This window comes from Xenia sp. Carnegie-2017, unplaced genomic scaffold, assembly GCF_021976095.1.
Source record: "Xenia sp. Carnegie-2017 unplaced genomic scaffold, XeniaSp_v1 HiC_scaffold_1, whole genome shotgun sequence".
Lineage (NCBI taxonomy): Eukaryota > Metazoa > Cnidaria > Anthozoa > Malacalcyonacea > Xeniidae > Xenia > Xenia sp. Carnegie-2017.
The window spans coordinates 3253648-3276439 of record NW_025813402.1 but is presented as its reverse complement, the minus strand read 5'-3'; the positions used below and the strand labels follow the sequence as shown (position 1 = coordinate 3276439).

Sequence of the window (22792 nt, the reverse complement as noted above, 5' to 3'; positions counted from 1 at the left end):
TGTCGGCTGTCGATATTTGTCTACTCGAAAATCTTTTTTCTCTTCAGTTACAACATCTGTGAAAGTTTCTTCCAACTTCTCTTTTGGCTATGATATGTAAATGAATATTTGATGAGAAATTTTGAAGACGTTTAATATTAGTGATTTTCAAATTAAGAATTTATCTAATGTAAAATTGTTAGAAAACTCCTTTATATACCTTTGTTGTTTGTGGCTCTTCATATTGCTTGTAGGTTTTCTCCAAACCAATCACGTCAAGAGTACCAACTTTCATGATTTTATCTTTTGTTGTTGTATGCTTTGTAACACTATAGGTACGTTCACTTGTATCAAATCCAGGTTTCAACGCTTCCCATTTGCTGTGATCAATCTTCGTTTGCTGTGTTTTATCTTCTGGTATTTCATCAATCAAAATACGTCCAACATCGTGAGCTTTGGGATATTTTTGTTCTTCTGTCTCTTCAAATTGTTTAATATCTCTCATGTCGACAGTGACTTTATCAACTTTTGTTGGTTTCCGCAAAACTTCAGTACGATCTGTTTCAGGCTTTTCGTAGAAAGTGTAAGCTTTATCAAATTCTTCTCCTTGAAGACGATATCTTTGCTCTACTTTATCTTTAGTATCAACTCCATCATAATGGATAGATTTCCTCTCGACAATACCATCTGTGAAAGATCTTGCTTCCTTATGTTTCGGTTGTTGATATTTGTCTACTCGAAAATCTTTTTTCTCTTCAGTTACAACATTTGTGAAAGTTTCTTCCAACTTGTCTTTTGGCTATGATATGTAAATGAATATTTGATGAGAAATTTTGAAGACGTTTAATATTAGTGATGTCAAAATTAAAAATTTATCTAATGTAAAATTGTTTGAAAACTCCTTTATATACCTTTGTTGCTTGTGGCTCTTCATATTGCTTGTAGGTTTTCTCCAAACCAATCACGTCAAGAGTACCAACTTTCATGATTTTATCTTTTGTTGTTGTATACTTTGTAACACTATAGGTACGTTCACTTGTATCAAATCCAGGTTTCAACGCTTCCCATTTGCTGTGTTCAATCTTCGTTTGCTGTGTTTTATCTTCCGGTGTTTCATCAATTAAAATACGTCCAACATCATGGGCTTTAGGATATTTTTGTTCTTCTGTCTCTTCAAATTGTTCAATATCTTTCACGTCGACAGTGACTTTATCAACTTTTGTTGGTTTCCGCAAAACTTCAGTATGATCTGTTTGAGGCTTTTCGTAGAAAGTGTAAGCTTTATCAAATTCTTCTCCTTGAAGACGATATCTATGCTCTACTTTATCTTTAGTATCAACTCCATCATAAAGGAGAGATTTCCTCTCGACAATACCATCTGTGAAAGTTCTTGCTTCTTCATGTGTCGGCTGTCGATGTTTGTCTACTCGAAAATCTTTTTTCTCTTCAGTTACAACATCTGTGAAAGTTTCTTCCAACTTGTCTTTTGGCTATGATACGTAAATGAATATTTGATGAGAAATTTTGAAGACGTTTAATATTAGTGATGTCAAAATTAAAAATTTATCTAATGTAAAATTGTTTGAAAACTCCTTTATATACCTTTGTTGCTTGTGGCTCTTCATATTGCTTGTAGGTTTTCTCCAAACCAATCACGTCAAGAGAACCAACTTTCATGATTTTATCTTTTGTTGTTGTATGCTTTGTAACACTATAGGTACGTTCACTTGTATCAAATCCAGGTTTCAACGCTTCCCATTTGCTGTGTTCAATCTTCGTTTGCTGTGTTTTATCTTCCGGTGTTTCATCAATTAAAATACGTCCAACATCATGGGCTTTAGGATATTTTTGTTCTTCTGTCTCTTCAAATTGTTCAATATCTTTCACGTCGACAGTGACTTTATCAACTTTTGTTGGTTTCCGCAAAACTTCAGTATGATCTGTTTGAGGCTTTTCGTAGAAAGTGTAAGCTTTATCAAATTCTTCTCCTTGAAGACGATATCTTTGCTCTACTTTATCTTTAGTATCAACTCCATCATAATGGATAGATTTCCTCTCGACAATACCATCTGTGAAAGATCTTGCTTCCTTATGTTTCGGTTGTTGATATTTGTCTACTCGAAAATCTTTTTTCTCTTCAGTTACAACATTTGTGAAAGTTTCTTCCAACTTGTCTTTTGGCTATGATATGTAAATGAATATTTGATGAGAAATTTTGAAGACGTTTAATATAAGTGATGTTAAAATTAAGAATTTATCTAATGTAAAATTGTTAGAAAACTCCTTTATATACCTTTTTTGTTTGTGGCTCTTCATATTGCTTGTAGGTTTTCTCCAAACCAATCACGTCAAGAGTACCAACTTTCATGATTTTATCTTTTGTTGTTGTATGCTTTGTAACACTATAGGTACGTTCACTTGTATCAAAGCTAGGTTTCAACGCTTCCCATTTGCTGTGATCAATCTTCGTTTGTTGTGTTTTATCTTCTGGTGTTTCATCAATCAAAATACGTCCAACATCATGGGCTTTAGGATATTTTTGTTCTTCTGTCTCTTCAAATTGTTCAATATCTTTCACGTCGACAGTGACTTTATCAACTTTTGTTGGTTTCCGCAAAACTTCAGTATGATCTGTTTGAGGCTTTTCGTAGAAAGTGTAAGCTTTATCAAATTCTTCTCCTTGAAGACGATATCTATGCTCTACTTTATCTTTAGTATCAACTCCATCATAAAGGATAGATTTCCTCTCTACAATACCATCTTTGAAAGTTCTTGCTTCTTCATGTTTCGGCTGTTGATATTTGTCTACTCGAAAATCTTTTTTCTCTTCAGTTACAACATCTGTGAAAGTTTCTTCCAACTTGTCTTTTGGCTATGATACGTAAATGAATATTTGATGAGAAATTTTGAAGACGTTTAATATTAGTGATGTCAAAATTAAAAATTTATCTAATGTAAAATTGTTTGAAAACTCCTTTATATACCTTTGTTGCTTGTGGCTCTTCATATTGCTTGTAGGTTTTCTCCAAACCAATCACGTCAAGAGAACCAACTTTCATGATTTTATCTTTTGTTGTTGTATGCTTTGTAACACTATAGGTACGTTCACTTGTATCAAAGCCAGGTTTCAACGCTTCCCATTTGCTGTGATCAATCTTCGTTTGTTGTGTTTTATCTTCTGGTGTTTCATCAATCAAAATACGTCCAACATCATGGGCTTTAGGATATTTTTGTTCTTCTGTCTCTTCAAATTGTTCAATATCTTTCATGTCGACAGTGACTTTATCAACTTTTGTTGGTTTACGAGAAACTTCAGTATGATCTGTCTCAGGCTTTTCGTAGAAAGTGTAAGCCTTATCAAATTCTTCTCCTTGAAGACGATATCTATTTTGTACTTTTACTTTTTTGTCCACTTCATCATAAAGGATAGATTTCCTCTCTACAATACCATCCGTGAAAGATCTTGCTTCTTCATGTTTCGGCTGTCGATATTTGTCTACTCGAAAATCTTTTTTCTCTTCTGTTACAACATCTATGAAAGTTTCTTCCAACTTGTCTTTTGGCTATGATATGTAAATGAATATTTGATGAGAAATTTTGAAGACGTTTAATATAAGTGATGTTAAAATTAAGAATTTATCTAATGTAAAATTGTTAGAAAACTCCTTTATATACCTTTTTGTTTGTGGCTCTTCATATTGCTTGTAGGTTTTCTCAAACCAATCACGTCAAGAGAACCAACTTTCATGATTTTATCTTTTGTTGTTGTATGCTTTGTAACACTATAGGTACGTTCACTTGTATCAAATCCAGGTTTCAACGCTTCCCATTTGCTGTGATCAATCTTCGTTTGTTGTGTTTTATCTTCTGGTGTTTCATCAATCAAAATACGTCCAACATCATGGGCTTTAGGATATTTTGTTCTTCTGTCTCTTCAAATTGTTTAATATCTTTCATGTCGACAGTGACTTTATCAACTTTTGTTGGTTTCCGCAAAACTTCAGTATGATCTGTTTGAGGCTTTTCGTAGAAAGTGTAAGCTTTATCAAATTCTTCTCCTTGAAGACGATATCTATGCTCTACTTTATCTTTAGTATCAACTCCATCATAAAGGATAGATTTCCTCTCTACAATACCATCTTTGAAAGTTCTTGCTTCTTCATGTTTCGGCTGTTGATATTTGTCTACTCGAAAATCTTTTTTCTCTTCAGTTACAACATCTGTGAAAGTTTCTTCCAACTTGTCTTTTGGCTATGATATGTAAATGAATACTTGATGAGAAATTTTGAAGACGTTTAATATAAGTGATGTTAAAATTAAGAATTTATCTAATGTAAAATTATTAGAAAACTCCTTTATATACCTTTGTTGTTTGTGGCTCTTCATATTGCTTGTAGGTTTTCTCTAAACCAATCACGTCAAGACTACCAACTTTCATGATTTTATCTTTTGTTGTTGTATGCTTTGTAACACTATAGGTACGTTCACTTGTATCAAAGCCAGGTTTCAACGCTTCCCATTTGCTGTGATCAATCTTCGTTTGTTGTGTTTTATCTTCTGGTGTTTCATCAATCAAAATACGTCCAACATCATGGGCTTTAGGATATTTTGTTCTTCTGTCTCTTCAAATTGTTTAATATCTTTCATGTCGACAGTGACTTTATCAACTTTTGTTGGTTTCCGCAAAACTTCAGTATGATCTGTTTGAGGCTTTTCGTAGAAAGTGTAAGCTTTATCAAATTCTTCTCCTTGAAGACGATATCTATGCTCTACTTTATCTTTAGTATCAACTCCATCATAAAGGATAGAATTCCTCTCGACAATACCATCTGTGATAGTTCTTGCTTCTTCATGTGTCGGCTGTCGATATTTGTCTACTCGAAAATCTTTTTTCTCTTCAGTTACAACATCTGTGAAAGTTTCTTCCAACTTGTCTTTTGGCTATGATATGTAAATGAATACTTGATGAGAAATTTTGAAGACGTTTAATATAAGTGATGTTAAAATTAAGAATTTATCTAATGTAAAATTATTAGAAAACTCCTTTATATACCTTTGTTGTTTGTGGCTCTTCATATTGCTTGTAGGTTTTCTCCAAACCAATCACGTCAAGAGTACCAACTTTCATGATTTTATCTTTTGTTGTTGTATGCTTTGTAACACTATAGGTACGTTCACTTGTATCAAAGCCAGGTTTCAACGCTTCCCATTTGCTGTGATCAATCTTCGTTTGTTGTGTTTTATCTTCTGGTGTTTCATCAATCAAAATACGTCCAACATCATGGGCGTTAGGATATTTTTGTTCTTCTGTCTCTTCAAATTGTTCAATATCTTTCATGTCGACAGTGACTTTATCAACTTTTGTTGGTTTCCGCAAAACTTCAGTATGATCTGTTTGAGGCTTTTCGTAGAAAGTGTAAGCTTTATCAAATTCTTCTCCTTGAAGACGATATCTATGCTCTACTTTATCTTTAGTATGAACTCCATCATAAAGGATAGATTTCCTCTCGACCATACCATCTGTGAAAGATCTTGCTTCTTCATGTGTCGGCTGTCGATATTTGTCTACTCGAAAATCTTTTTTCTCTTCAGTTACAACATCTGTGAAAGTTTCTTCCAACTTGTCTTTTGGCTATGATATGTAAATGAATACTTGATGAGAAATTTTGAAGACGTTTAATATAAGTGATGTTAAAATTAAGAATTTATCTAATGTAAAATTATTAGAAAACTCCTTTATATACCTTTGTTGTTTGTGGCTCTTCATATTGCTTGTAGGTTTTCTCCAAACCAATCACGTCAAGAGTACCAACTTTCATGATTTTATCTTTTGTTGTTGTATGCTTTGTAACACTATAGGTACGTTCACTTGTATCAAAGCTAGGTTTCAACGCTTCCCATTTGCTGTGATCAATCTTCGTTTGTTGTGTTTTATCTTCTGGTGTTTCATCAATCAAAATACGTCCAACATCATGGGCTTTAGGATATTTTTGTTCTTCTGTCTCTTCAAATTGTTCAATATCTTTCATGTCGACAGTGACTTTATCAACTTTTGTTGGTTTCCGCAAAACTTCAGTATGATCTGTTTGAGGCTTTTCGTAGAAAGTGTAAGCTTTATCAAATTCTTCTCCTTGAAGACGATATCTATGCTCTACTTTATCTTTAGTATCAACTCCATCATAAAGGATAGATTTCTCTCGACAATACCTCTGTGAAAGTTCTTGATTCTTCATGTGTCGGCTGTCGATATTTTCTACTCGAAAATCTTTTTCTCTTCAGTTACAGATCTGTGAAAGTTTTTTCCAACTTGTCTTTTGGCTATTATATGTAAATGAATATTTGATGAGAAATTTTGAAGACGTTTAATATAAGTGATGTTAAAATTAAGAATTTATCTAATGTAAAATTGTTAGAAAACTCCTTTATATACCTTTGTTGTTTGTGGCTCTTCATATTGCTTGTAGGTTTTCCAAACCAATCACGTCAAGAGAACCAACTTTCATGATTTTATCTTTTGTTGTTGTATGCTTTGTAACACTATAGGTACGTTCACTTGTATCAAATCCAGGTTTCAACGCTTCCCATTTGCTGTGATCAATCTTCGTTTGTTGTGTTTTATCTTCTGGTGTTTCATCAATCAAAATACGTCCAACATCATGGGCTTTAGGATATTTTGTTCTTCTGTCTCTTCAAATTGTTCAATATCTTTCATGTCGACAGTGACTTTATCAACTTTTGTTGGTTTCCGCAAAACTTCAGTATGATCTGTTTGAGGCTTTTCGTAGAAAGTGTAAGCTTTATCAAATTCTTCTCCTTGAAGACGATATCTATGCTCTACTTTATCTTTAGTATCAACTCCATCATAAAGGATAGATTTCCTCGACAATACCATCTGTGAAAGATCTTGCTTCTTCATGTGTCGGCTGTCGATATTTGTCTACTCGAAAATCCTCTTTTACAACATCTGAAAGTTTCTTCCAACTTGTCTTTGGCTATGATATGTAAATGAATACTTGATGAGAAATTTTGAAGACGTTTAATATAAGTGATGTTAAAATTAAGAATTTATCTAATGTAAAATTATTAGAAAACTCCTTTATATACCTTTGTTGTTTGTGGCTCTTCATATTGCTTGTAGGTTTTCTAAACCAATCACGTCAAGAGTACCAACTTTCATGATTTTATCTTTTGTTGTTGTATGCTTTGTAACACTATAGGTACGTTCACTTGTATCAAAGCTTAGGTTTCAACGCTTCCCATTTGCTGTGATCAATCTTCGTTTGTTGTGTTTTATCTTCTGGTGTTTCATCAATCAAAATACGTCCAACATCATGGGCGTTAGGATATTTTTGTTCTTCTGTCTCTTCAAATTGTTCAATATCTTCATGTCGACAGTGACTTTATCAACTTTTGTTGGTTTCGCAAAACTTCAGTATGATCTGTTTGAGGCTTTTCGTAGAAAGTGTAAGCTTTATCAAATTCTTCTCCTTGAAGACGATATCTATGCTCTACTTTTATCTTTAGTATGAACTCCATCATAAAGGATAGAATTCCTCTCGACAATACCATCTGTGAAAGATTTTGCTTCTTCATGTTTCGGTTTTCGATATTTGTCTACTCGAAAATCTTAGTTACAACATCTGTGAAAGTTTCTTCCAACTTGTCTTTTGGCTATGATATGTAAATGAATAGTTGATGAGAAATTTTGAAGACGTTTAATATAAGTGATGATAAAATTAAGAATTTATCTAATGTAAAATTGTTAGAAAACTCCTTTATATACCTTTGTTGTTTGTGGCTCTTCATATTGCTTGTAGGTTTTCTCCAAACCAATCACGTCAAGAGTACCAACTTTCATGATTTTATCTTTTGTTGTTGTATGCTTTGTAACACTATAGGTACGTTCACTTGTATCAAAGCCAGGTTTCAACGCTTCCCATTTGCTGTGATCAATCTTCGTTTGTTGTGTTTTATCTTCTGGTGTTTCATCAATCAAAATACGTCCAACATCATGGGCTTTAGGATATTTTTGTTCTTCTGCCTCTTCCAATTGTTTAATATCTTTCATGTCGACAGTGACTTTATCAACTTTTGTTGGTTTACGAGAAACTTCAGTACGATCTGTTTGAGGCTTTTCGTAAAAAGTGTAAGCTTTATCAAATTCTTCTCCTTGAAGACGATATCTATGCTCTACTTTATCTTTAGTATCAACCCCATCATAAAGGATAGATTTCCTCTCGACAATACCTTCTGTGAAAGTTCTTGATTCTTCATGTGTCGGCTGTCGATATTTTTCTACTCGAAAATCTTTTTTCTCTTCAGTTACAGCATCTGTGAAAGTTTTTTCCAACTTGTCTTTTGGCTATTATATGTAAATGAATATTTGATGAGAAATTTTGAAGACGTTTAATATAAGTGATGTTAAATATAAGAATTTATCTAATGTAAAATTGTTAGAAAACTCCTTTATATACCTTTTTTGTTTGTGGCTCTCCATATTGCTTGAAGGTTTTCTCCAAACCAATCAAGTCAAGAGAACCAACTTTCATGATTTTATCTTTTGTTGTTGTATGCTTTGTAACACTATAGGTACGTTCACTTGTATCAAAGCCAGGTTTCAACGCTTCCCATTTGCTGTGATCAATCTTCGTTTGTTGTGTTTTATCTTCTGGTGTTTCATCAATCAAAATACGTCCAACATCATGGGCTTTAGGATATTTTTGTTCTTCTGTCTCTTCAAATTGTTCAATATCTTTCATGTCGACAGTGACTTTATCAACTTTTGTTGGTTTCCGCAAAACTTCAGTATGATCTGTTTGAGGCTTTTCGTAGAAAGTGTAAGCTTTATCAAATTCTTCTCCTTGAAGACAATATCTATGCTCTACTTTATCTTTAGTATCAACCCCATCATAAAGGATAGATTTCCTCTCGACAATACCTTCTGTGAAAGTTCTTGATTCTTCATGTGTCGGCTGTCGATATTTTTCTACTCGAAAATCTTTTTTCTCTTCAGTTACAGCATCTGTGAAAGTTTTTTCCAACTTGTCTTTTGGCTATTATATGTAAATGAATATTTGATGAGAAATTTTGAAGACGTTTAATATAAGTGATGTTAAAATTAAGAATTTATCTAATGTAAAATTGTTAGAAAACTCCTTTATATACCTTTTTGTTTGTGGCTCTTCATATTGCTTGTAGGTTTTCTCCAAACCAATCACGTCAAGAGAACCAACTTTCATGATTTTATCTTTTGTTGTTGTATGCTTTGTAACACTATAGGTACGTTCACTTGTATCAAAGCCAGGTTTCAACGCTTCCCATTTGCTGTGATCAATCTTCGTTTGTTGTGTTTTATCTTCTGGTGTTTCATCAATCAAAATACGTCCAACATCATGGGCTTTAGGATATTTTTGTTCTTCTGTCTCTTCAAATTGTTCAATATCTTTCATGTCGACAGTGACTTTATCAACTTTTGTTGGTTTCCGCAAAACTTCAGTATGATCTGTTTGAGGCTTTTCGTAGAAAGTGTAAGCTTTATCAAATTCTTCTCCTTGAAGACGATATCTATGCTCTACTTTATCTTTAGTATCAACTCCATCATAAAGGATAGAATTCCTCTCGACAATACCATCTGTGAAAGTTCTTGCTTCTTCATGTGTCGGCTGTCGATATTTGTCTACTCGAAAATCTTTTTTCTCTTCAGTTACAACATCTGTGAAAGTTTCTTCCAACTTGTCTTTTGGCTATGATATGTAAATGAATACTTGATGAGAAATTTTGAAGACGTTTAATATAAGTGATGTTAAAATTAAGAATTTATCTAATGTAAAATTATTAGAAAACTCCTTTATATACCTTTGTTGTTTGTGGCTCTTCATATTGCTTGTAGGTTTTCTCTAAACCAATCACGTCAAGACTACCAACTTTCATGATTTTATCTTTTGTTGTTGTATGCTTTGTAACACTATAGGTACGTTCACTTGTATCAAAGCTAGGTTTCAACGCTTCCCATTTGCTGTGATCAATCTTCGTTTGTTGTGTTTTATCTTCTGGTGTTTCATCAATCAAAATACGTCCAACATCATGGGCGTTAGGATATTTTTGTTCTTCTGTCTCTTCAAATTGTTTAATATCTTTCATGTCGACAGTGACTTTATCAAATTTTGTTGGTTTCCGCAAAACTTCAGTATGATCTGTTTGAGGCTTTTCGTAGAAAGTGTAAGCTTTATCAAATTCTTCTCCTTGAAGACGATATCTATGCTCTACTTTATCTTTAGTATGAACTCCATCATAAAGGATAGATTTCCTCTCGACAATACCATCTGTGAAAGTTCTTGATTCTTCATGTGTCGGCTGTCGATATTTGTCTACTCGAAAATCTTTTTTCTCTTTATTTACAACATCTGTGAAAGTTTCTTCCAACTTGTCTTTTGGCTATGATATGTAAATGAATACTTGATGAGAAATTTTGAAGACGTTTAATATTAGTGATGTTAAAATTAAGAATTTATCTAATGTAAAATTGTTAGAAATTTCCTTTATATACCTTTGTTGTTTGTGGCTCTTCATATTGATTGTAGGTTTTCTCCAAACCAATCACGTCAAGAGTACCAACTTTCATGATTTTATCTTTTGTTGTTGTATGCTTTGTAACACTATAGGTACGTTCACTTGTATCAAAGCTAGGTTTCAACGCTTCCCATTTGCTGTGATCAATCTTCGTTTGTTGTGTTTTATCTTCTGGTGTTTCATCAATCAAAATACGTCCAAGATCATGGTTTAGGATATTTTGTTCTTCTGTCTCTTCAAATTGTTCAATATCTTTCATGTCGACAGTGACTTTATCAACTTTTGTTGGTTTCCGCAAAACTTCAGTATGATCTGTTTGAGGCTTTTCGTAGAAAGTGTAAGCTTTATCAAATTCTTCTCCTTGAAGACGATATCTTTGCTCTACTTTATCTTTAGTATGAACTCCATCATAAAGGATAGAATTCCTCTCGACAATACCATCTGTGAAAGATTTTGCTTCTTCATGTTTCGGTTTTCGATATTTGTCTACTCGAAAATCTTTTTTCTCTTCAGCTACTACATCTGTGAAAGTTTCTTCCAACTTGTCTTTTGGCTATGATATGTAAATGAATAGTTGATGAGAAATTTTGAAGACGTTTAATATAAGTGATGATAAAATTAAGAATTTATCTAAAGTAAAATTGTTAGAAAACTCCTTTATATACCTTTGTTGTTTGTGGCTCTTCATATTGCTTGTAGGTTTTCTCCAAACCAATCACGTCAAGAGAACCAACTTTCATGATTTTATCTTTTGTTGTTGTATGCTTTGTAACACTATAGGTACGTCCACTTGTATCAAAGCTAGGTTTCAACGCATCCCATTTGCTGTGATCAATCTTCGTTTGTTGTGTTTTATCTTCTGGTGTTTCATCAATCAAAATACGTCCAACATCATGGGCTTTAGGATATTTTTGTTCTTCTGTCTCTTGAAATTGCTCAATATCTTTCATGTCGACAGTGACTTTATCAACTTTTGTTGGTTTCCGCAAAACTTCAGTATGATCTGTTTGAGGCTTTTTGTAGAAAGTGTAAGCTTTATCAAATTCTTCTCCTTGAAGACGATAACTATGCTCTACTTTATCTTTAGTATCATGTCCATCATAAAAGATAGTTTTCCTCTCCACAAATTTGTACAATTCTTCTCCCTCAAAATGACTTTGAATATCTGTCGTATTAATTCCCATTTTAAGTGCACTCTGTAAAAGATGAAATAAATTGCTCTGGTTAACTATTTTGATGGACTATTGACTTGAAATGTTTTATCCATTTTAGGGATTCGTTGATTAAATAATTAGAAATTGATGTTAAAATATGCTTTAGTGATAAAATTCGAAACCAACCAACACATATTTTTATTCAGCAACTGATTTAAATTAAGCAGCACTTGCCTAAAGTTAAGCGGTACGTGGTGCAAAAGTGAGAGAGCACGTGATAAACCTCCTCTCGTTTTGATGAGCAGCAATTCATTCAATTTAGTATGAGCTTAGTTTCATTTTTGATCATTTTATTGGAGTTGTTATAATTTGTTTTGTGAAAGTCATAAAAGTAAAACTTACTTAAAATTGCTTTTGAAAAAGTATAGCTAATCAAAACTGCTGCAGTAAAACTGCTGTAGTAAAACTTAATTTTCGGTTCAGGTTGAACATGTTTTCTTACATCATTTCTTTATTTTCTATTAAATTTTTTATCATATTATCATTGACTTCTAATTTTCTTGTAATCTTCTAATTGATCTTCTAATGTTCGTAAGAATTTAAATGTAACTGGGGATTGTTAACGTCTTTCATTGTTTTGATCGCTTCTGTTTTGTCAACACGATTGCATGTCTAATTGTTATTTTTTCAGGATTTAATTTTTCGATTATTTCACATGAGGATATTAAAGTAAGTCTATTTCAATGGTTTCTTTTTCAGGTTTGTGTTGGTTTGTCATCTATGTTTGAAAATATAAAAGCTGACTGGAATTGACATATTGGGTATGTTGATTTATGGTTAGACCCAGATCTTGTATGTTAATTAAGTATTGCAATTAGTTCTAAAATTTACACATAATAAGCATAGTTCTTTTACCTCTTTGACGTCTTTAGCATTTTTTGGTTGTGGATAATCTAAATTTTCAAATCCAGATTCTGACTTGACAGGCTTGTGTTCTGGTTCGTAGTTAGATATTCCTCTCTTTTCTTTGCGCTCAGTGCTTGAATGAGTGTCAGTCACTGTTTGTGGATGATCGAGTATTTCCATAGATTTCCATTTTTTTATAAACTAAAATGAACGAGAGGGGTTTTAGTCTTTTTTGTTAAATACATTAATTGATCGGGACAGTTTCAAAATATTGATTTTAGTTGTGTGAAATCCAAATAATAATATCGTTACCTTGGTTACTGTCTCTATCTTCTCATTGGATGGCTTAATTGTTTCTGGAATTACGTGAGATTTTTCAATTGTTTCTTCTAAATGTGTGATGTCTAATTTTCCAACTTTAATATTTTCATCAGACACTGGTAGCTTATCGTATGACAGTCTTACATCCATGCTCTTTGCTCTTTGTCGACTTTTCTTCATAGCTTCGCGTTTTGGTTTATCTTCTTCCGGAACATTTTCAGCCACAATAGATTCAACTTCTGTTGCTTTCTGTAAAAATTACCCAGCTTATTTTCTTTAGTTTTGCCATAAATCTCTTACCTTTCATGTCTGATCATTTATAGGAATAAGCAAAATAAAGGTGTAAGACTGTATGGAGTTATCTTACTTAAATGTAATGTATAAACTGTTATATGCATGTACTTTGAAAATTGATTTTCGACCGTATATGGGTTCACCATGCTTTCAATTAAAAGTCCAAAACTATAATCAAAGTTCGAGAATCGATTTTCTTTTACATTCTTATTATAGTCAATGTTATTTCATTTTATAGTTAATTTCCATGCATGCATTTCAAATCCAAACCTGTAACTGCGAAATTGGCTTTTCGTATATTCCTTTTTTCTTCTAATAACTCTTTTCTTGTCTCTGACATTTCATGGATGAACTTGGTTTTGTCTTTTAGCTAAAATGCACACAATTTTCTCGAGTCGCTTACCTTACTGTTTTATGTTATCAATAGAAAGTTGTCTTCTATAGTTGTGGTACTCATGAACCCAATGTTAACATCAAAATGAATGTTGACGTGCTGTGTGTGATGAAATTTACTGAAGAGGGTCTTATAGAAGACAAAAGAAATACTTTCAACTGTTAAATGAATCGGAAATTGTTGATTATAAACTATGTACAATATCGTCTTTTTTAAATGGCTTTTCATATCAACATATTGGTCTTTGTGATATTTCCTGTGCTATCTTTCTTACATTTCATCAATTTTTATGTATAAAATTGTAATATCTATGTTTAAAGATTTTCTTGCATTTATGTATTTTCAACATCCTATAATGCTTCAAACATCACATTAAAATCAATATTAAATACATAGATTGCACAAAATAGCTTCTAGTATTTCAAAAATTGTTGCCGTTACTGGGAAACAGCATTATACTTAACCATTATTCTTTCAATGTTAATTACATATTGCTATCTCAATATTTTAGTACACTATATGTGAGCATTTCCGAAGTAATTAACTGGCGGCTTAGAAAATTATATTGGAAGACAAGGTAGAAGGAATCTGTTAAACGCCAGCACATGACTGATTGATTTAGATATTGCCTTTTCAGATTTTTTGGATTCACTTTTTGTGAAATCTTGCTTAGCTTCGTTAAAAAATATATTATTTTTAAATTTTATCGGGATCATGCTATAAACTTTTATTTTGTATATGATCATCATATAGCTTGTTGTTCATTTTAAAATGTAGACAATTTTGACAAATTGAATTCAAGGTATTTATATTGAAGATTGAACGTATTCCTTATAACTAGTCATGCAGTCTTATCTTTACTAGGTATAAAATATTAAATAACTTTAAAACCATGCAACGTGTTTTTATAAAGCATAAGCGAAATCAAGGAAGGAAGGAAATTCTTTACCAAAGCCAAAATTTTTCGCAAAAAAAATTTTCATATAATCTCGTAAAAGACTTACGGTCTTTACAATACTGTGAATATCGTTTTCTTGATAAATCAGTGGTGTGACGGTACGTATTTTTATTGAGTTGATAAAATAAGAGTCGTGAAAGAATTATTTATACTGTCGTCTACTGAAGAATAACTGACACAATTGACAAACTAAACAAAGCCTTATTAGATGAAGTGTTGTTTTTTGTCAATTACAAAATTTTCAAATTAACATGTAAAGTAGCTAGAAATGTTTCGCTGTTAATTTTACTTTACAAAGGTTTATGACTGGTGCTGTTACAAATTAATAACAATAAACGTATTCAACTATGACACTAATGATAAATATAGAGTATTTGAGTTAAGATGATGTACAAATTTTTACAGTATGTTTAGGTTATCATTCATCTCATACACTGTATATGCAAGACTTTCATTGCCAATTTATGAGACGAAAGATGTTTCGTTTGCATGACTACTTAAACAAGACATGTAGGAATTGGCTTAACCTTAAAATTACAGCATTACGTATTTCAATGTTAATTTGATAGTTGGTGGTCGTTTTATTCGATCATGAGTGATTAGTTGATATTGACCATAAACTTGTAACGATGTATTACTCTTTACAAATAATACTCTTGAATCAAATCAAGTCATAATCTAAAGAAGAGGTACCTATGCGTGTTTGAGTGAAGAATTTAAGAAAATAATGTTTGTGTCATCGCAACCAGCCAAGTTATTTATCAAAGTAAATGGTGTGGTTGGACAACGTAGGAAAATTTGTGCTTTTTGTAACAACGCAATTTATTTGGCAGAAAAATTTGTTGAAACGCGACGAAAACTCAGACGAGGGCCATATTTTCCTCAGTTAGCCTATCTTGATTCATCCGTGGGTAAATTAGACTATATGGGAAGAGCAATTGTGTGTTTGTCTTGCTTTCACGTGCTGCTAAGGCAATGGAACACTTACGAATTGAATAATATTGCCGTGTCGATGAGAACTTATACCTATGTACCAGGTATGATGTAGAATTTTCCATAATGAAGCAATTTTCCCAAACATATTTAGTAAATTGATCAATCATAAATGTCATTTCATCTAAAGAGGATCAATGAAAATGTTTTTCTGTATTCGGTTTTATTCAAACTGTTTCTGCAATCAGTTTTATTGAAACTTTTGTTTGACGGGCAATTTTGTAAATATATGTATGTACGGCTTATATACGACACAGTTTTCATTAAAACTAATAAAATTTCTTTCCACTTTATGGAATGTCACTTTTTATATTGGAACTTTTTTAGTCTTTGAACGAAACACATTTGCATGAAATTTACTGCAAAACTGATTTTCTCTTTGCTGTTTATTTATCTGTGCTGTTGTAAGCTGTGACGTAGTCTGCCCGAAAGTTTACTCATGCCATGTATGTATTTAGAAATTCACTTGTAAAAGTCATTTCATTCTAAAGAAGTGGATAATGCTTGTGTCGATAAATTTACATAGCTAGCTACTTCTCTGGTTGTGAGTTTTTATTATTAATAAGATGTTTCATTATACTAAAAACAAATTACAATTAAGTTCTTGTTTCCAAGTATTTTATTTACTCGATGAAACACGTGTTACCTACTACAAACTCGGCCTCAGACAAATTTATGAATAGTTCATAAAAATGAACTATTGCTTTCGAAATATGTAAAGAATTTATCATACCAATGGAAATGATTTCAAAGTTTTTTGAAATGAAAATGTACTCAATGAAACAATCAACTCGTACTTCCACTTATGTCATAGTAGTTTCTTTGTATTTCTTGATAGAAACAAGTGTGCGAAACTATGAGGAATTAAGAGCTGAAGAAATACTCACTGAGGCTGAAAAAAGGGCAAACGCCATTCAAGCAAACCAGAACCGTATCGTGAAAGAAGCCTTCCATCTTTTCAATAAAAAATTGGACTTGCAAGAGGCAATTATCGATGAAAGCGAAGACCGTATTGATCAACTAAAACGAAGCTATGACCTTTCTACGAAAGGCGAACAGTGGAAAATAAAAAGGAATTTAACGAAGCATTTCAAAATCATTGAAGTTGCAGAAGCTATATTCGAAGATGAAGAAGATAAGGAAGGTTTGATTAGAAGTGTGACAAAAAAACTACTTAAAGTTTATGAAAAGCAACGCGTTTCAGAAGCTACTGATCCAATACTAGTCTATAAACATGAAAAGGTTTGTGAAAACAATGATATACAATTTTACGATTGCCAAAATATAATCAATGGAGTATGATTAGAAGAATGCGATGATAAAGTAAAAAAATGACCAGATAAAAAGATTTATCCACCATTTCTTTCAAACCACTAAATACAAATTGCCATCAAATATATGTATTTAAATAAAAGAGCTGGGCACTTATGATAGTTAACTTCATATGGCAAAGTGACGCAATTAAATTTTTTGAAAAAGTAAGTTCATTGTATAAAATATAGGCTTTGAAGCATCTGAGCTGATTGCAAACGCACGGCACTATTTAAGGCTCATTCCCGAAGGAGAAGGTCTTTTTATAAGCATGTATATATCATGAAACACACTGTTTTCGAATCTGTCAAAAGTACTGATCTTAAGGGATTGTATCATTCGTATGAGCCTGCAATACAACAGTTTTCGCCTATAATTTGAATAAACAAAATCCCTTGTGTGCAATTGTACAATATTTGTCATTCGTGGCCGATAAATTTTATGTCAAACATATTTTACACATAATGTTTTCCGTAAAAAGAAATTCCTGAGGATATCAAGTTTGAACGCAATGAAGCTGAGTTAAGAAGGTCTTTAAGTTATTCATTCAACCACAAGCATCCATGAGTAAATAAAGCATTTAGTTGTATTAGTTCAATGTACAACATAAATACTGAAGCTATTGTTCTCTTGTATCCACATAATGGCGCTAATTTCTAAGTTCATGAAGAGGCAAATTTGTTGAAGAAACCTTTACAAATTGATCCTTATACATTTAACATACTGAAGTTGAGTTCTCCGTCATATGTCTAAAGATCTTTGTGTTTGTCATAATTTCTTCACAATACTCCAGTGTGCATGTCACAATGCATATCACTGAGTTTGAACCATATTTACCATGAGCTTAATAAGCATAACCTTAACGTCATAGTGCTCCATAACCATGGCAACCTCTTTCATACATGATGCCAACGTTATGATGTATTGCATGTATAAGAAGTGATTGGGGATTACTATTTCAATTTAATTTTTGATCATGGAACAAATGTTATAGTAAACGTTGCTCATTTCAACAATTTTGCGTTTCTGCGTATAATTTTCAGAAATATGTATAAACATACATGGAAGCAGTCTTTAAAGACTATGCAGGTTTGATCATTTTCTTTAGTTATCTACACTTTTGATGGTTTGTTTTAAACTTTTCACTTAGGACATGTAAATATTTGTAATATGAAGTGTATCTGTGGGAAATTGTTTATAGTCTGTATTTTATTTTATTTTGTTATAAAACAAAACTTTCTCTCGTTAATAAATGTGCTGTACAAGGTAGATACCGCTAAGAAGAAGCCTTAAATGTCCAATTAACAATTCCTGCTAGAAAGAGAGATATTGACATAATGTTTATACGGCAGTGTTATTGAAGTTGACTCAAGATGGCTCACGCCAATTTTTTTGGTCTCATATGGTTTGCATTCTTATTCATATCAAAAATACCTTGATATGCTATCGAATCTATTTCCCACATTACCTGACAAAGTTTGTAAGTATAGCAATTCGACAATATCGCACTGTGATTTCTATTTTGTGAATTGTAAGAAGTATTTTTTTCACTTGAGCGACCTTGTTCAAACAATTACAGCAAGCTTAATAGTTGTGACTGCTTTAATTAGTTTAACTTAATGGTCGTAAGATGATGTTGATACAATATCAGAAAAAATTGATTTCATCCAGTGTTTGCAATTATTAATTTAATCACGGTTTTATAAAAATTGACATTTTGTGTCTATTGAAAATTAATTTTGCCAAAGAAATTTGTCGAAATTCGCCTTTTTATGATAAATGATGCGACTCAATTTGTGACGATGAAATATCGAAAAAATATATATCAATAACAGCTGATTGTCGCTTATCGTTGATTCGTTGACCTCACCATTCAAACAAGAATGTCATGACGTTTGTGTTTAAAATTTTAGGACGATGAGCCAAAGGCACAAGAAGTTATTTTGCCAAAACGTTTGGAACCAGATCGCTTTGATCAGTTTACAAAATCCACCTCCACTCCCACGCAAAGCAGAAACGACCTGAAAAGTCAAACGAGACGCCAGTCATTAAATCGAAGCCAAACAATGTTGTCACAACACGAAGTAAATGCAATTAAGATTAAAGATGCTGACCATGAAGTCCTGCAGAGCAATGAAGAAGAGAACAAAAAACATGAAAGAGTAACTGCAATTCTTCAATAAATGTTGTTAAAAATGAAAAAGTCGTTGAATACATGAGCAGAAATTTAAATGATTTGTAGACATTGTTCAATGTGATCTCCATAAATATGTCCTTATTTATAATGTTTTCATTAACATTAAAAGGTTGCTTTTGATGTAATTTTAGCATTTAAGTGAGGAAGAAGAGAGATGGGAAAAAAAACATTTGTTACCTAAACGTTTGGAGAAAACAAAATTACTGAATTTTACCAATGAGCAAGAAAATCATGTCATAATGTTTGACAGAAAATCACAGTAAGTTTGAAATCTACGAAAATATGCCATGGAATGGTTTTCTTGAAAGATTTCCTCTTTTAGATTGGAAAATGGTTCAGAAACAAATTTTTCCATTACATCACTCGAGGTATGTGTTGATAGTGACTTGTAAATAGTATTAAGTAAAGAACTGTCAAGCTTTTGCAAAAGCCTAGTTGTACGTTATAGTGACCAGGGATATACCAGGCGGGAAGCGAATTCTTATTATAAATGTTAAAGCCCAGCAAAGTGCTTTTAAAAGAGCCATTCAATACAAAAATAATGTATAAAAAAGAAATATTTATTCAATGACGAAACGTCACGCTATTGAATAAATATTTCTTTTTAATACATTATTTTTGTATTGAATGGCTCTTTTAAAAGCACTTTTCTGGGCTTTAATATTTATAATAAGAAGTTTACGTTATAATTGATAAACTTCATTGACATTCCACGTTTCAGAAAACAAACAACAAGAATATTTGTCGTAAACACAACGAGAATATGTCAGCTGATGAACAAACTATAAAAATGTTAGGAGTTGAATCAGTTCAGAGTTGCCCTTGGGAAGTAAGATATCTTTGTATTTTTAAAAATAACTTACAATGTCTTATTCTTATTTATCATAAACGTTGAGTAAGATAAAATCAGGAATGAACTACTTGTAAACGTTATTGTGCTCTAGGAATTGTCTAAAATAAGTCAATGGTTAAAAACAACGAATCATTAAAAAAAGTCGAAACACCGACTTCTGAGAATGTAGCTAAAGAAAGACTTTTACGACCAAGTTACTTGAAGGGGAAAATTAGTGTAAGTATACGCCAATATTTTGAAAATAATTGTTTCTTAACAAAGATTTGTAACCATCGCTAACTTCATGATGAAATTGTTCCAGCCTTAATTAACATACATTATAATGATCATCACACGATAATATATTTATAAATGTGCGATATATTAACACAATAATACATCATCAATATTTTATATTTAAAAGATCTCAGATGAAACCATTCATTCTCGTACAAGAGAAGAGCCCAAAGTTATCTTTTTAAATGAAAGCGTGCTGAAATATGACGACGATTATTTGAGTGGAAAGACAATTGGGAAAGTCGATACTTGCAAATGGGAACAAATTATTAATTTCCCGTCAAGGCCAGAATTGTGTAGTTCTTCCCGAAATGAAAACGATAAAAACAAAGAAAAAAATATGGTAAACGCATTTTATCTTTTTACAGACAAATACAAATTATATAAACACAAATGCAAGTAGTCTATGTATTATGACTCCGTTAATTGATTTTATCGTTTTTGTAGAAGATCATAATATTCCATACTCTCTAACGATTATTTGTTTATTTGCAGAGGGGTTCTCAATCAATCGAAGCAATTCATATTTATGGCCCTGCAACAGTTGATTGCCTAAACCATCGTTCATTTAATGAGGTATAATGATTGGTTTCCTCTGTACTCATGCTTACTGCGCATGCCTCAGAAAATCGCGCAAGCGCAGTTAATTTTCTAATAATTCACTACTGTTCCAGTTTTTTTATGTTATTTACTTCAAGTTCGGTGCTATGACCATACATACTCAGACGAGTTCATTAATAATTTGCGAGTAAACGAGCTATGAAGTTGATTACGTGTAAACACAATACACTGTGGATAAAATGAAAATTGCTTACATGTAAACTATTCATATTAAGACAACAACTGGTTATTTAGACTATAGCTTGTGATTGGTTTTATTAAAAAAAGTTTTTATTTACCATGAAATCAATGGTGCTTGTTTAATGTTATATGCATCAAAATTAAATGTGAAATAATGGAGAAATGAAATAAACTTGTATGAAACATTTTTTGGTTGATTCAAAGTACATATCAAAAGGCAAAAGTGGTTTTTAAACTTTGCTCTATCTTTCAATCACCAGTTTTTATTCAGTTTTTCCATAGCATTTTCCCAATTTCAACATGATTTTATCTTTGTCGTTGTTAACAGATTTGTATATTGCTAATTTAGAGTTTGTCCGAAGATGAACTGGCTTGGGAGAAGCGTTTTGTAAAAGTAGAGAGCGAAGAGATCTTACACGAAAAGCAAGTTATTCAAAACGATAAATTTGCTCAAAAAACATTTCGGACTAATAAAAAAACTACTGATGAAATTGAGAACTATTTTACTTTTGATAAAATTGCATTGAACGAGGAAGAAGTCCAAAAAGTTCGTACACACAGGTATTCCGCGTCATTTCAGATTTTTATGTCGTCTGAAAGTCTTCCTTTCCTTTGGTGTACAATGTAAATCTTGTAAATCGTATCCAACTTTCATCGTAAAAATTTATTATTTTTAGATATAGCGAGCCAAGTCCAACAATTTTGGGAAAAAACTGCGTTGAATATTGTCAATCCACTCAGAACTACAAACATTGTCAATCGTCCATTGACTGCAGTCAGGTCAGCATCCTTTTAACTTAGCTTTTGTTGCCCGAAAACAATATAAAGTTACATTTTTATTGCTCTAAGATTATCTTTTGACGAGTTTCAATAATTTTGACCTTCTTTTAGTCGCCAAACAAAGAACTATCTTGGGATGTAAAAAATGGTAAACCTCGAAAGTTAGATAGTTCTAAGTTTTCACCGTTCATACAATAAATATGAATAAATTATATATATGCTTTGTAGTGAAAATAGAGAATTAACAGTATTGAACAATGAAACTATGCAGTAAATGCTTATTGTTGACTGTGTAAGTCTACAATCCACCTTCAGCCTCACGATTCAACCGTTGGACATATCAAATTAAGAATATTATAACTTTAACCTGGTGACTAGTTGGTACCTGTATAATGGTCAACTTCTGAGAATCGCTGAATACTTCGTTCTTGATACGTTTTTAGTCGCGAAATCATTTTGAAATTTTTGCGTCTATAAAAGAAAAGGAATCCATTCAAAGAATTCAGTAGCTTAATTTATACTAGGAAGTAGGAGTTTTATGATAAGCATTGCAAAGTATTGTCGCTGTTCTTTTTTGCTTATCGATGCCTTTCATTCATGCTCGTTTATACGATCGATAAACTCCATTCCGTTGCTCAAAACTCAAACACAGTGGGAATTAAACATTGCTTGGTTTATTTTATGAGAATTGAAACAAAAAGATAAAATTCGAAAGCAAAAGACCCCGTTTTCGGTCCATGCTTCCAGGTAACCTTCTTATAAGGGTTGAAAGCGAGGTTCAATTTAGACGATACAAATTGCTTGGCTTATTGAATGTTATCTTTACAGAAACTATTATAAAAAAGTAGATAATCCCTCTTTTCCATGAAGCCCTCGGATGCTTTTGTTCATGATGAGAGAGTTATATTGTATAAGGATGCTCTCGTTCATCACAAGAGAGTTATGAGAAAGTTATATTATAAAACGTAAAATATAGAAAACGTATAAACATGCTTAGAGTTGGTTT

General features: G+C 32.1%; 2 protein-coding genes across 3 annotated transcripts; one reads left to right on the top strand and one right to left on the bottom strand.

Moving 5' to 3' along the window:
- Positions 1-4622: 4622 nt before the first annotated feature.
- Positions 4623-6212, bottom strand: LOC124448789. Its single transcript, XM_046999794.1, has 4 exons — positions 5724-6212; positions 5033-5611; positions 4753-4920; positions 4623-4679 (listed from the first exon to the last, which is right to left on the bottom strand). The coding sequence occupies exons 1-4, from the start codon at positions 6210-6212 to the stop codon at positions 4623-4625; spliced, it is 1293 nt and encodes a 430-aa protein (XP_046855750.1).
- Positions 6213-15030: 8818 nt separating this feature from the next.
- On the top strand, positions 15031-22344 carry LOC124459457. Of its 2 annotated transcripts, none has more exons than XM_047008912.1 (12): positions 15031-15612; positions 16407-16810; positions 18793-19041; positions 19208-19335; positions 19399-19444; positions 19798-19905; positions 20021-20145; positions 20333-20548; positions 20701-20781; positions 21356-21567; positions 21684-21786; positions 21898-22160. In XM_047008912.1, the coding sequence occupies exons 1-7, from the start codon at positions 15303-15305 to the stop codon at positions 20063-20065; spliced, it is 1290 nt and encodes a 429-aa protein (XP_046864868.1). In that variant the 5' UTR covers positions 15031-15302; the 3' UTR covers positions 20066-20145; positions 20333-20548; positions 20701-20781; positions 21356-21567; positions 21684-21786; positions 21898-22160. The 2 variants fall into 2 exon arrangements, 1 of the variants encoding a protein (XP_046864868.1); XR_006953671.1 differs by having other exon boundaries at positions 15361-15612; positions 16407-17968; positions 21898-22344.
- Positions 22345-22792: the final 448 nt, after the last annotated feature.

What these genes read in the sequence shown, in the direction of transcription:
- LOC124448789 (XM_046999794.1), bottom strand. Translation starts at nt 6,212, where the DNA reads ATGAAGAATCAAGAACTTTCACAGAGGTATTGTCGAGAGAAATCTATC. An exon ending in AAGAGCCACAAACAACAAAG is followed by an intron (nt 4,921 to 5,032) that starts GTATATAAAGGA and finishes TACATATCATAG; the next exon opens with CCAAAAGACAAGTTGGAAGA. An exon ending in GAGTTGATACTAAAGATAAA is followed by an intron (nt 4,680 to 4,752) that starts GTAGAGCATAGA and finishes AGCCTCAAACAG; the next exon opens with ATCATACTGAAGTTTTGCGG.
- LOC124459457 (XM_047008912.1), top strand. Translation starts at nt 15,303, where the DNA reads ATGTTTGTGTCATCGCAACCAGCCAAGTTATTTATCAAAGTAAATGGT. An exon ending in TAGTCTATAAACATGAAAAG is followed by an intron (nt 16,811 to 18,792) that starts GTTTGTGAAAAC and finishes TTAAAATTTTAG; the next exon opens with GACGATGAGCCAAAGGCACA. An exon ending in AGAACAAAAAACATGAAAGA is followed by an intron (nt 19,042 to 19,207) that starts GTAACTGCAATT and finishes ATGTAATTTTAG; the next exon opens with CATTTAAGTGAGGAAGAAGA.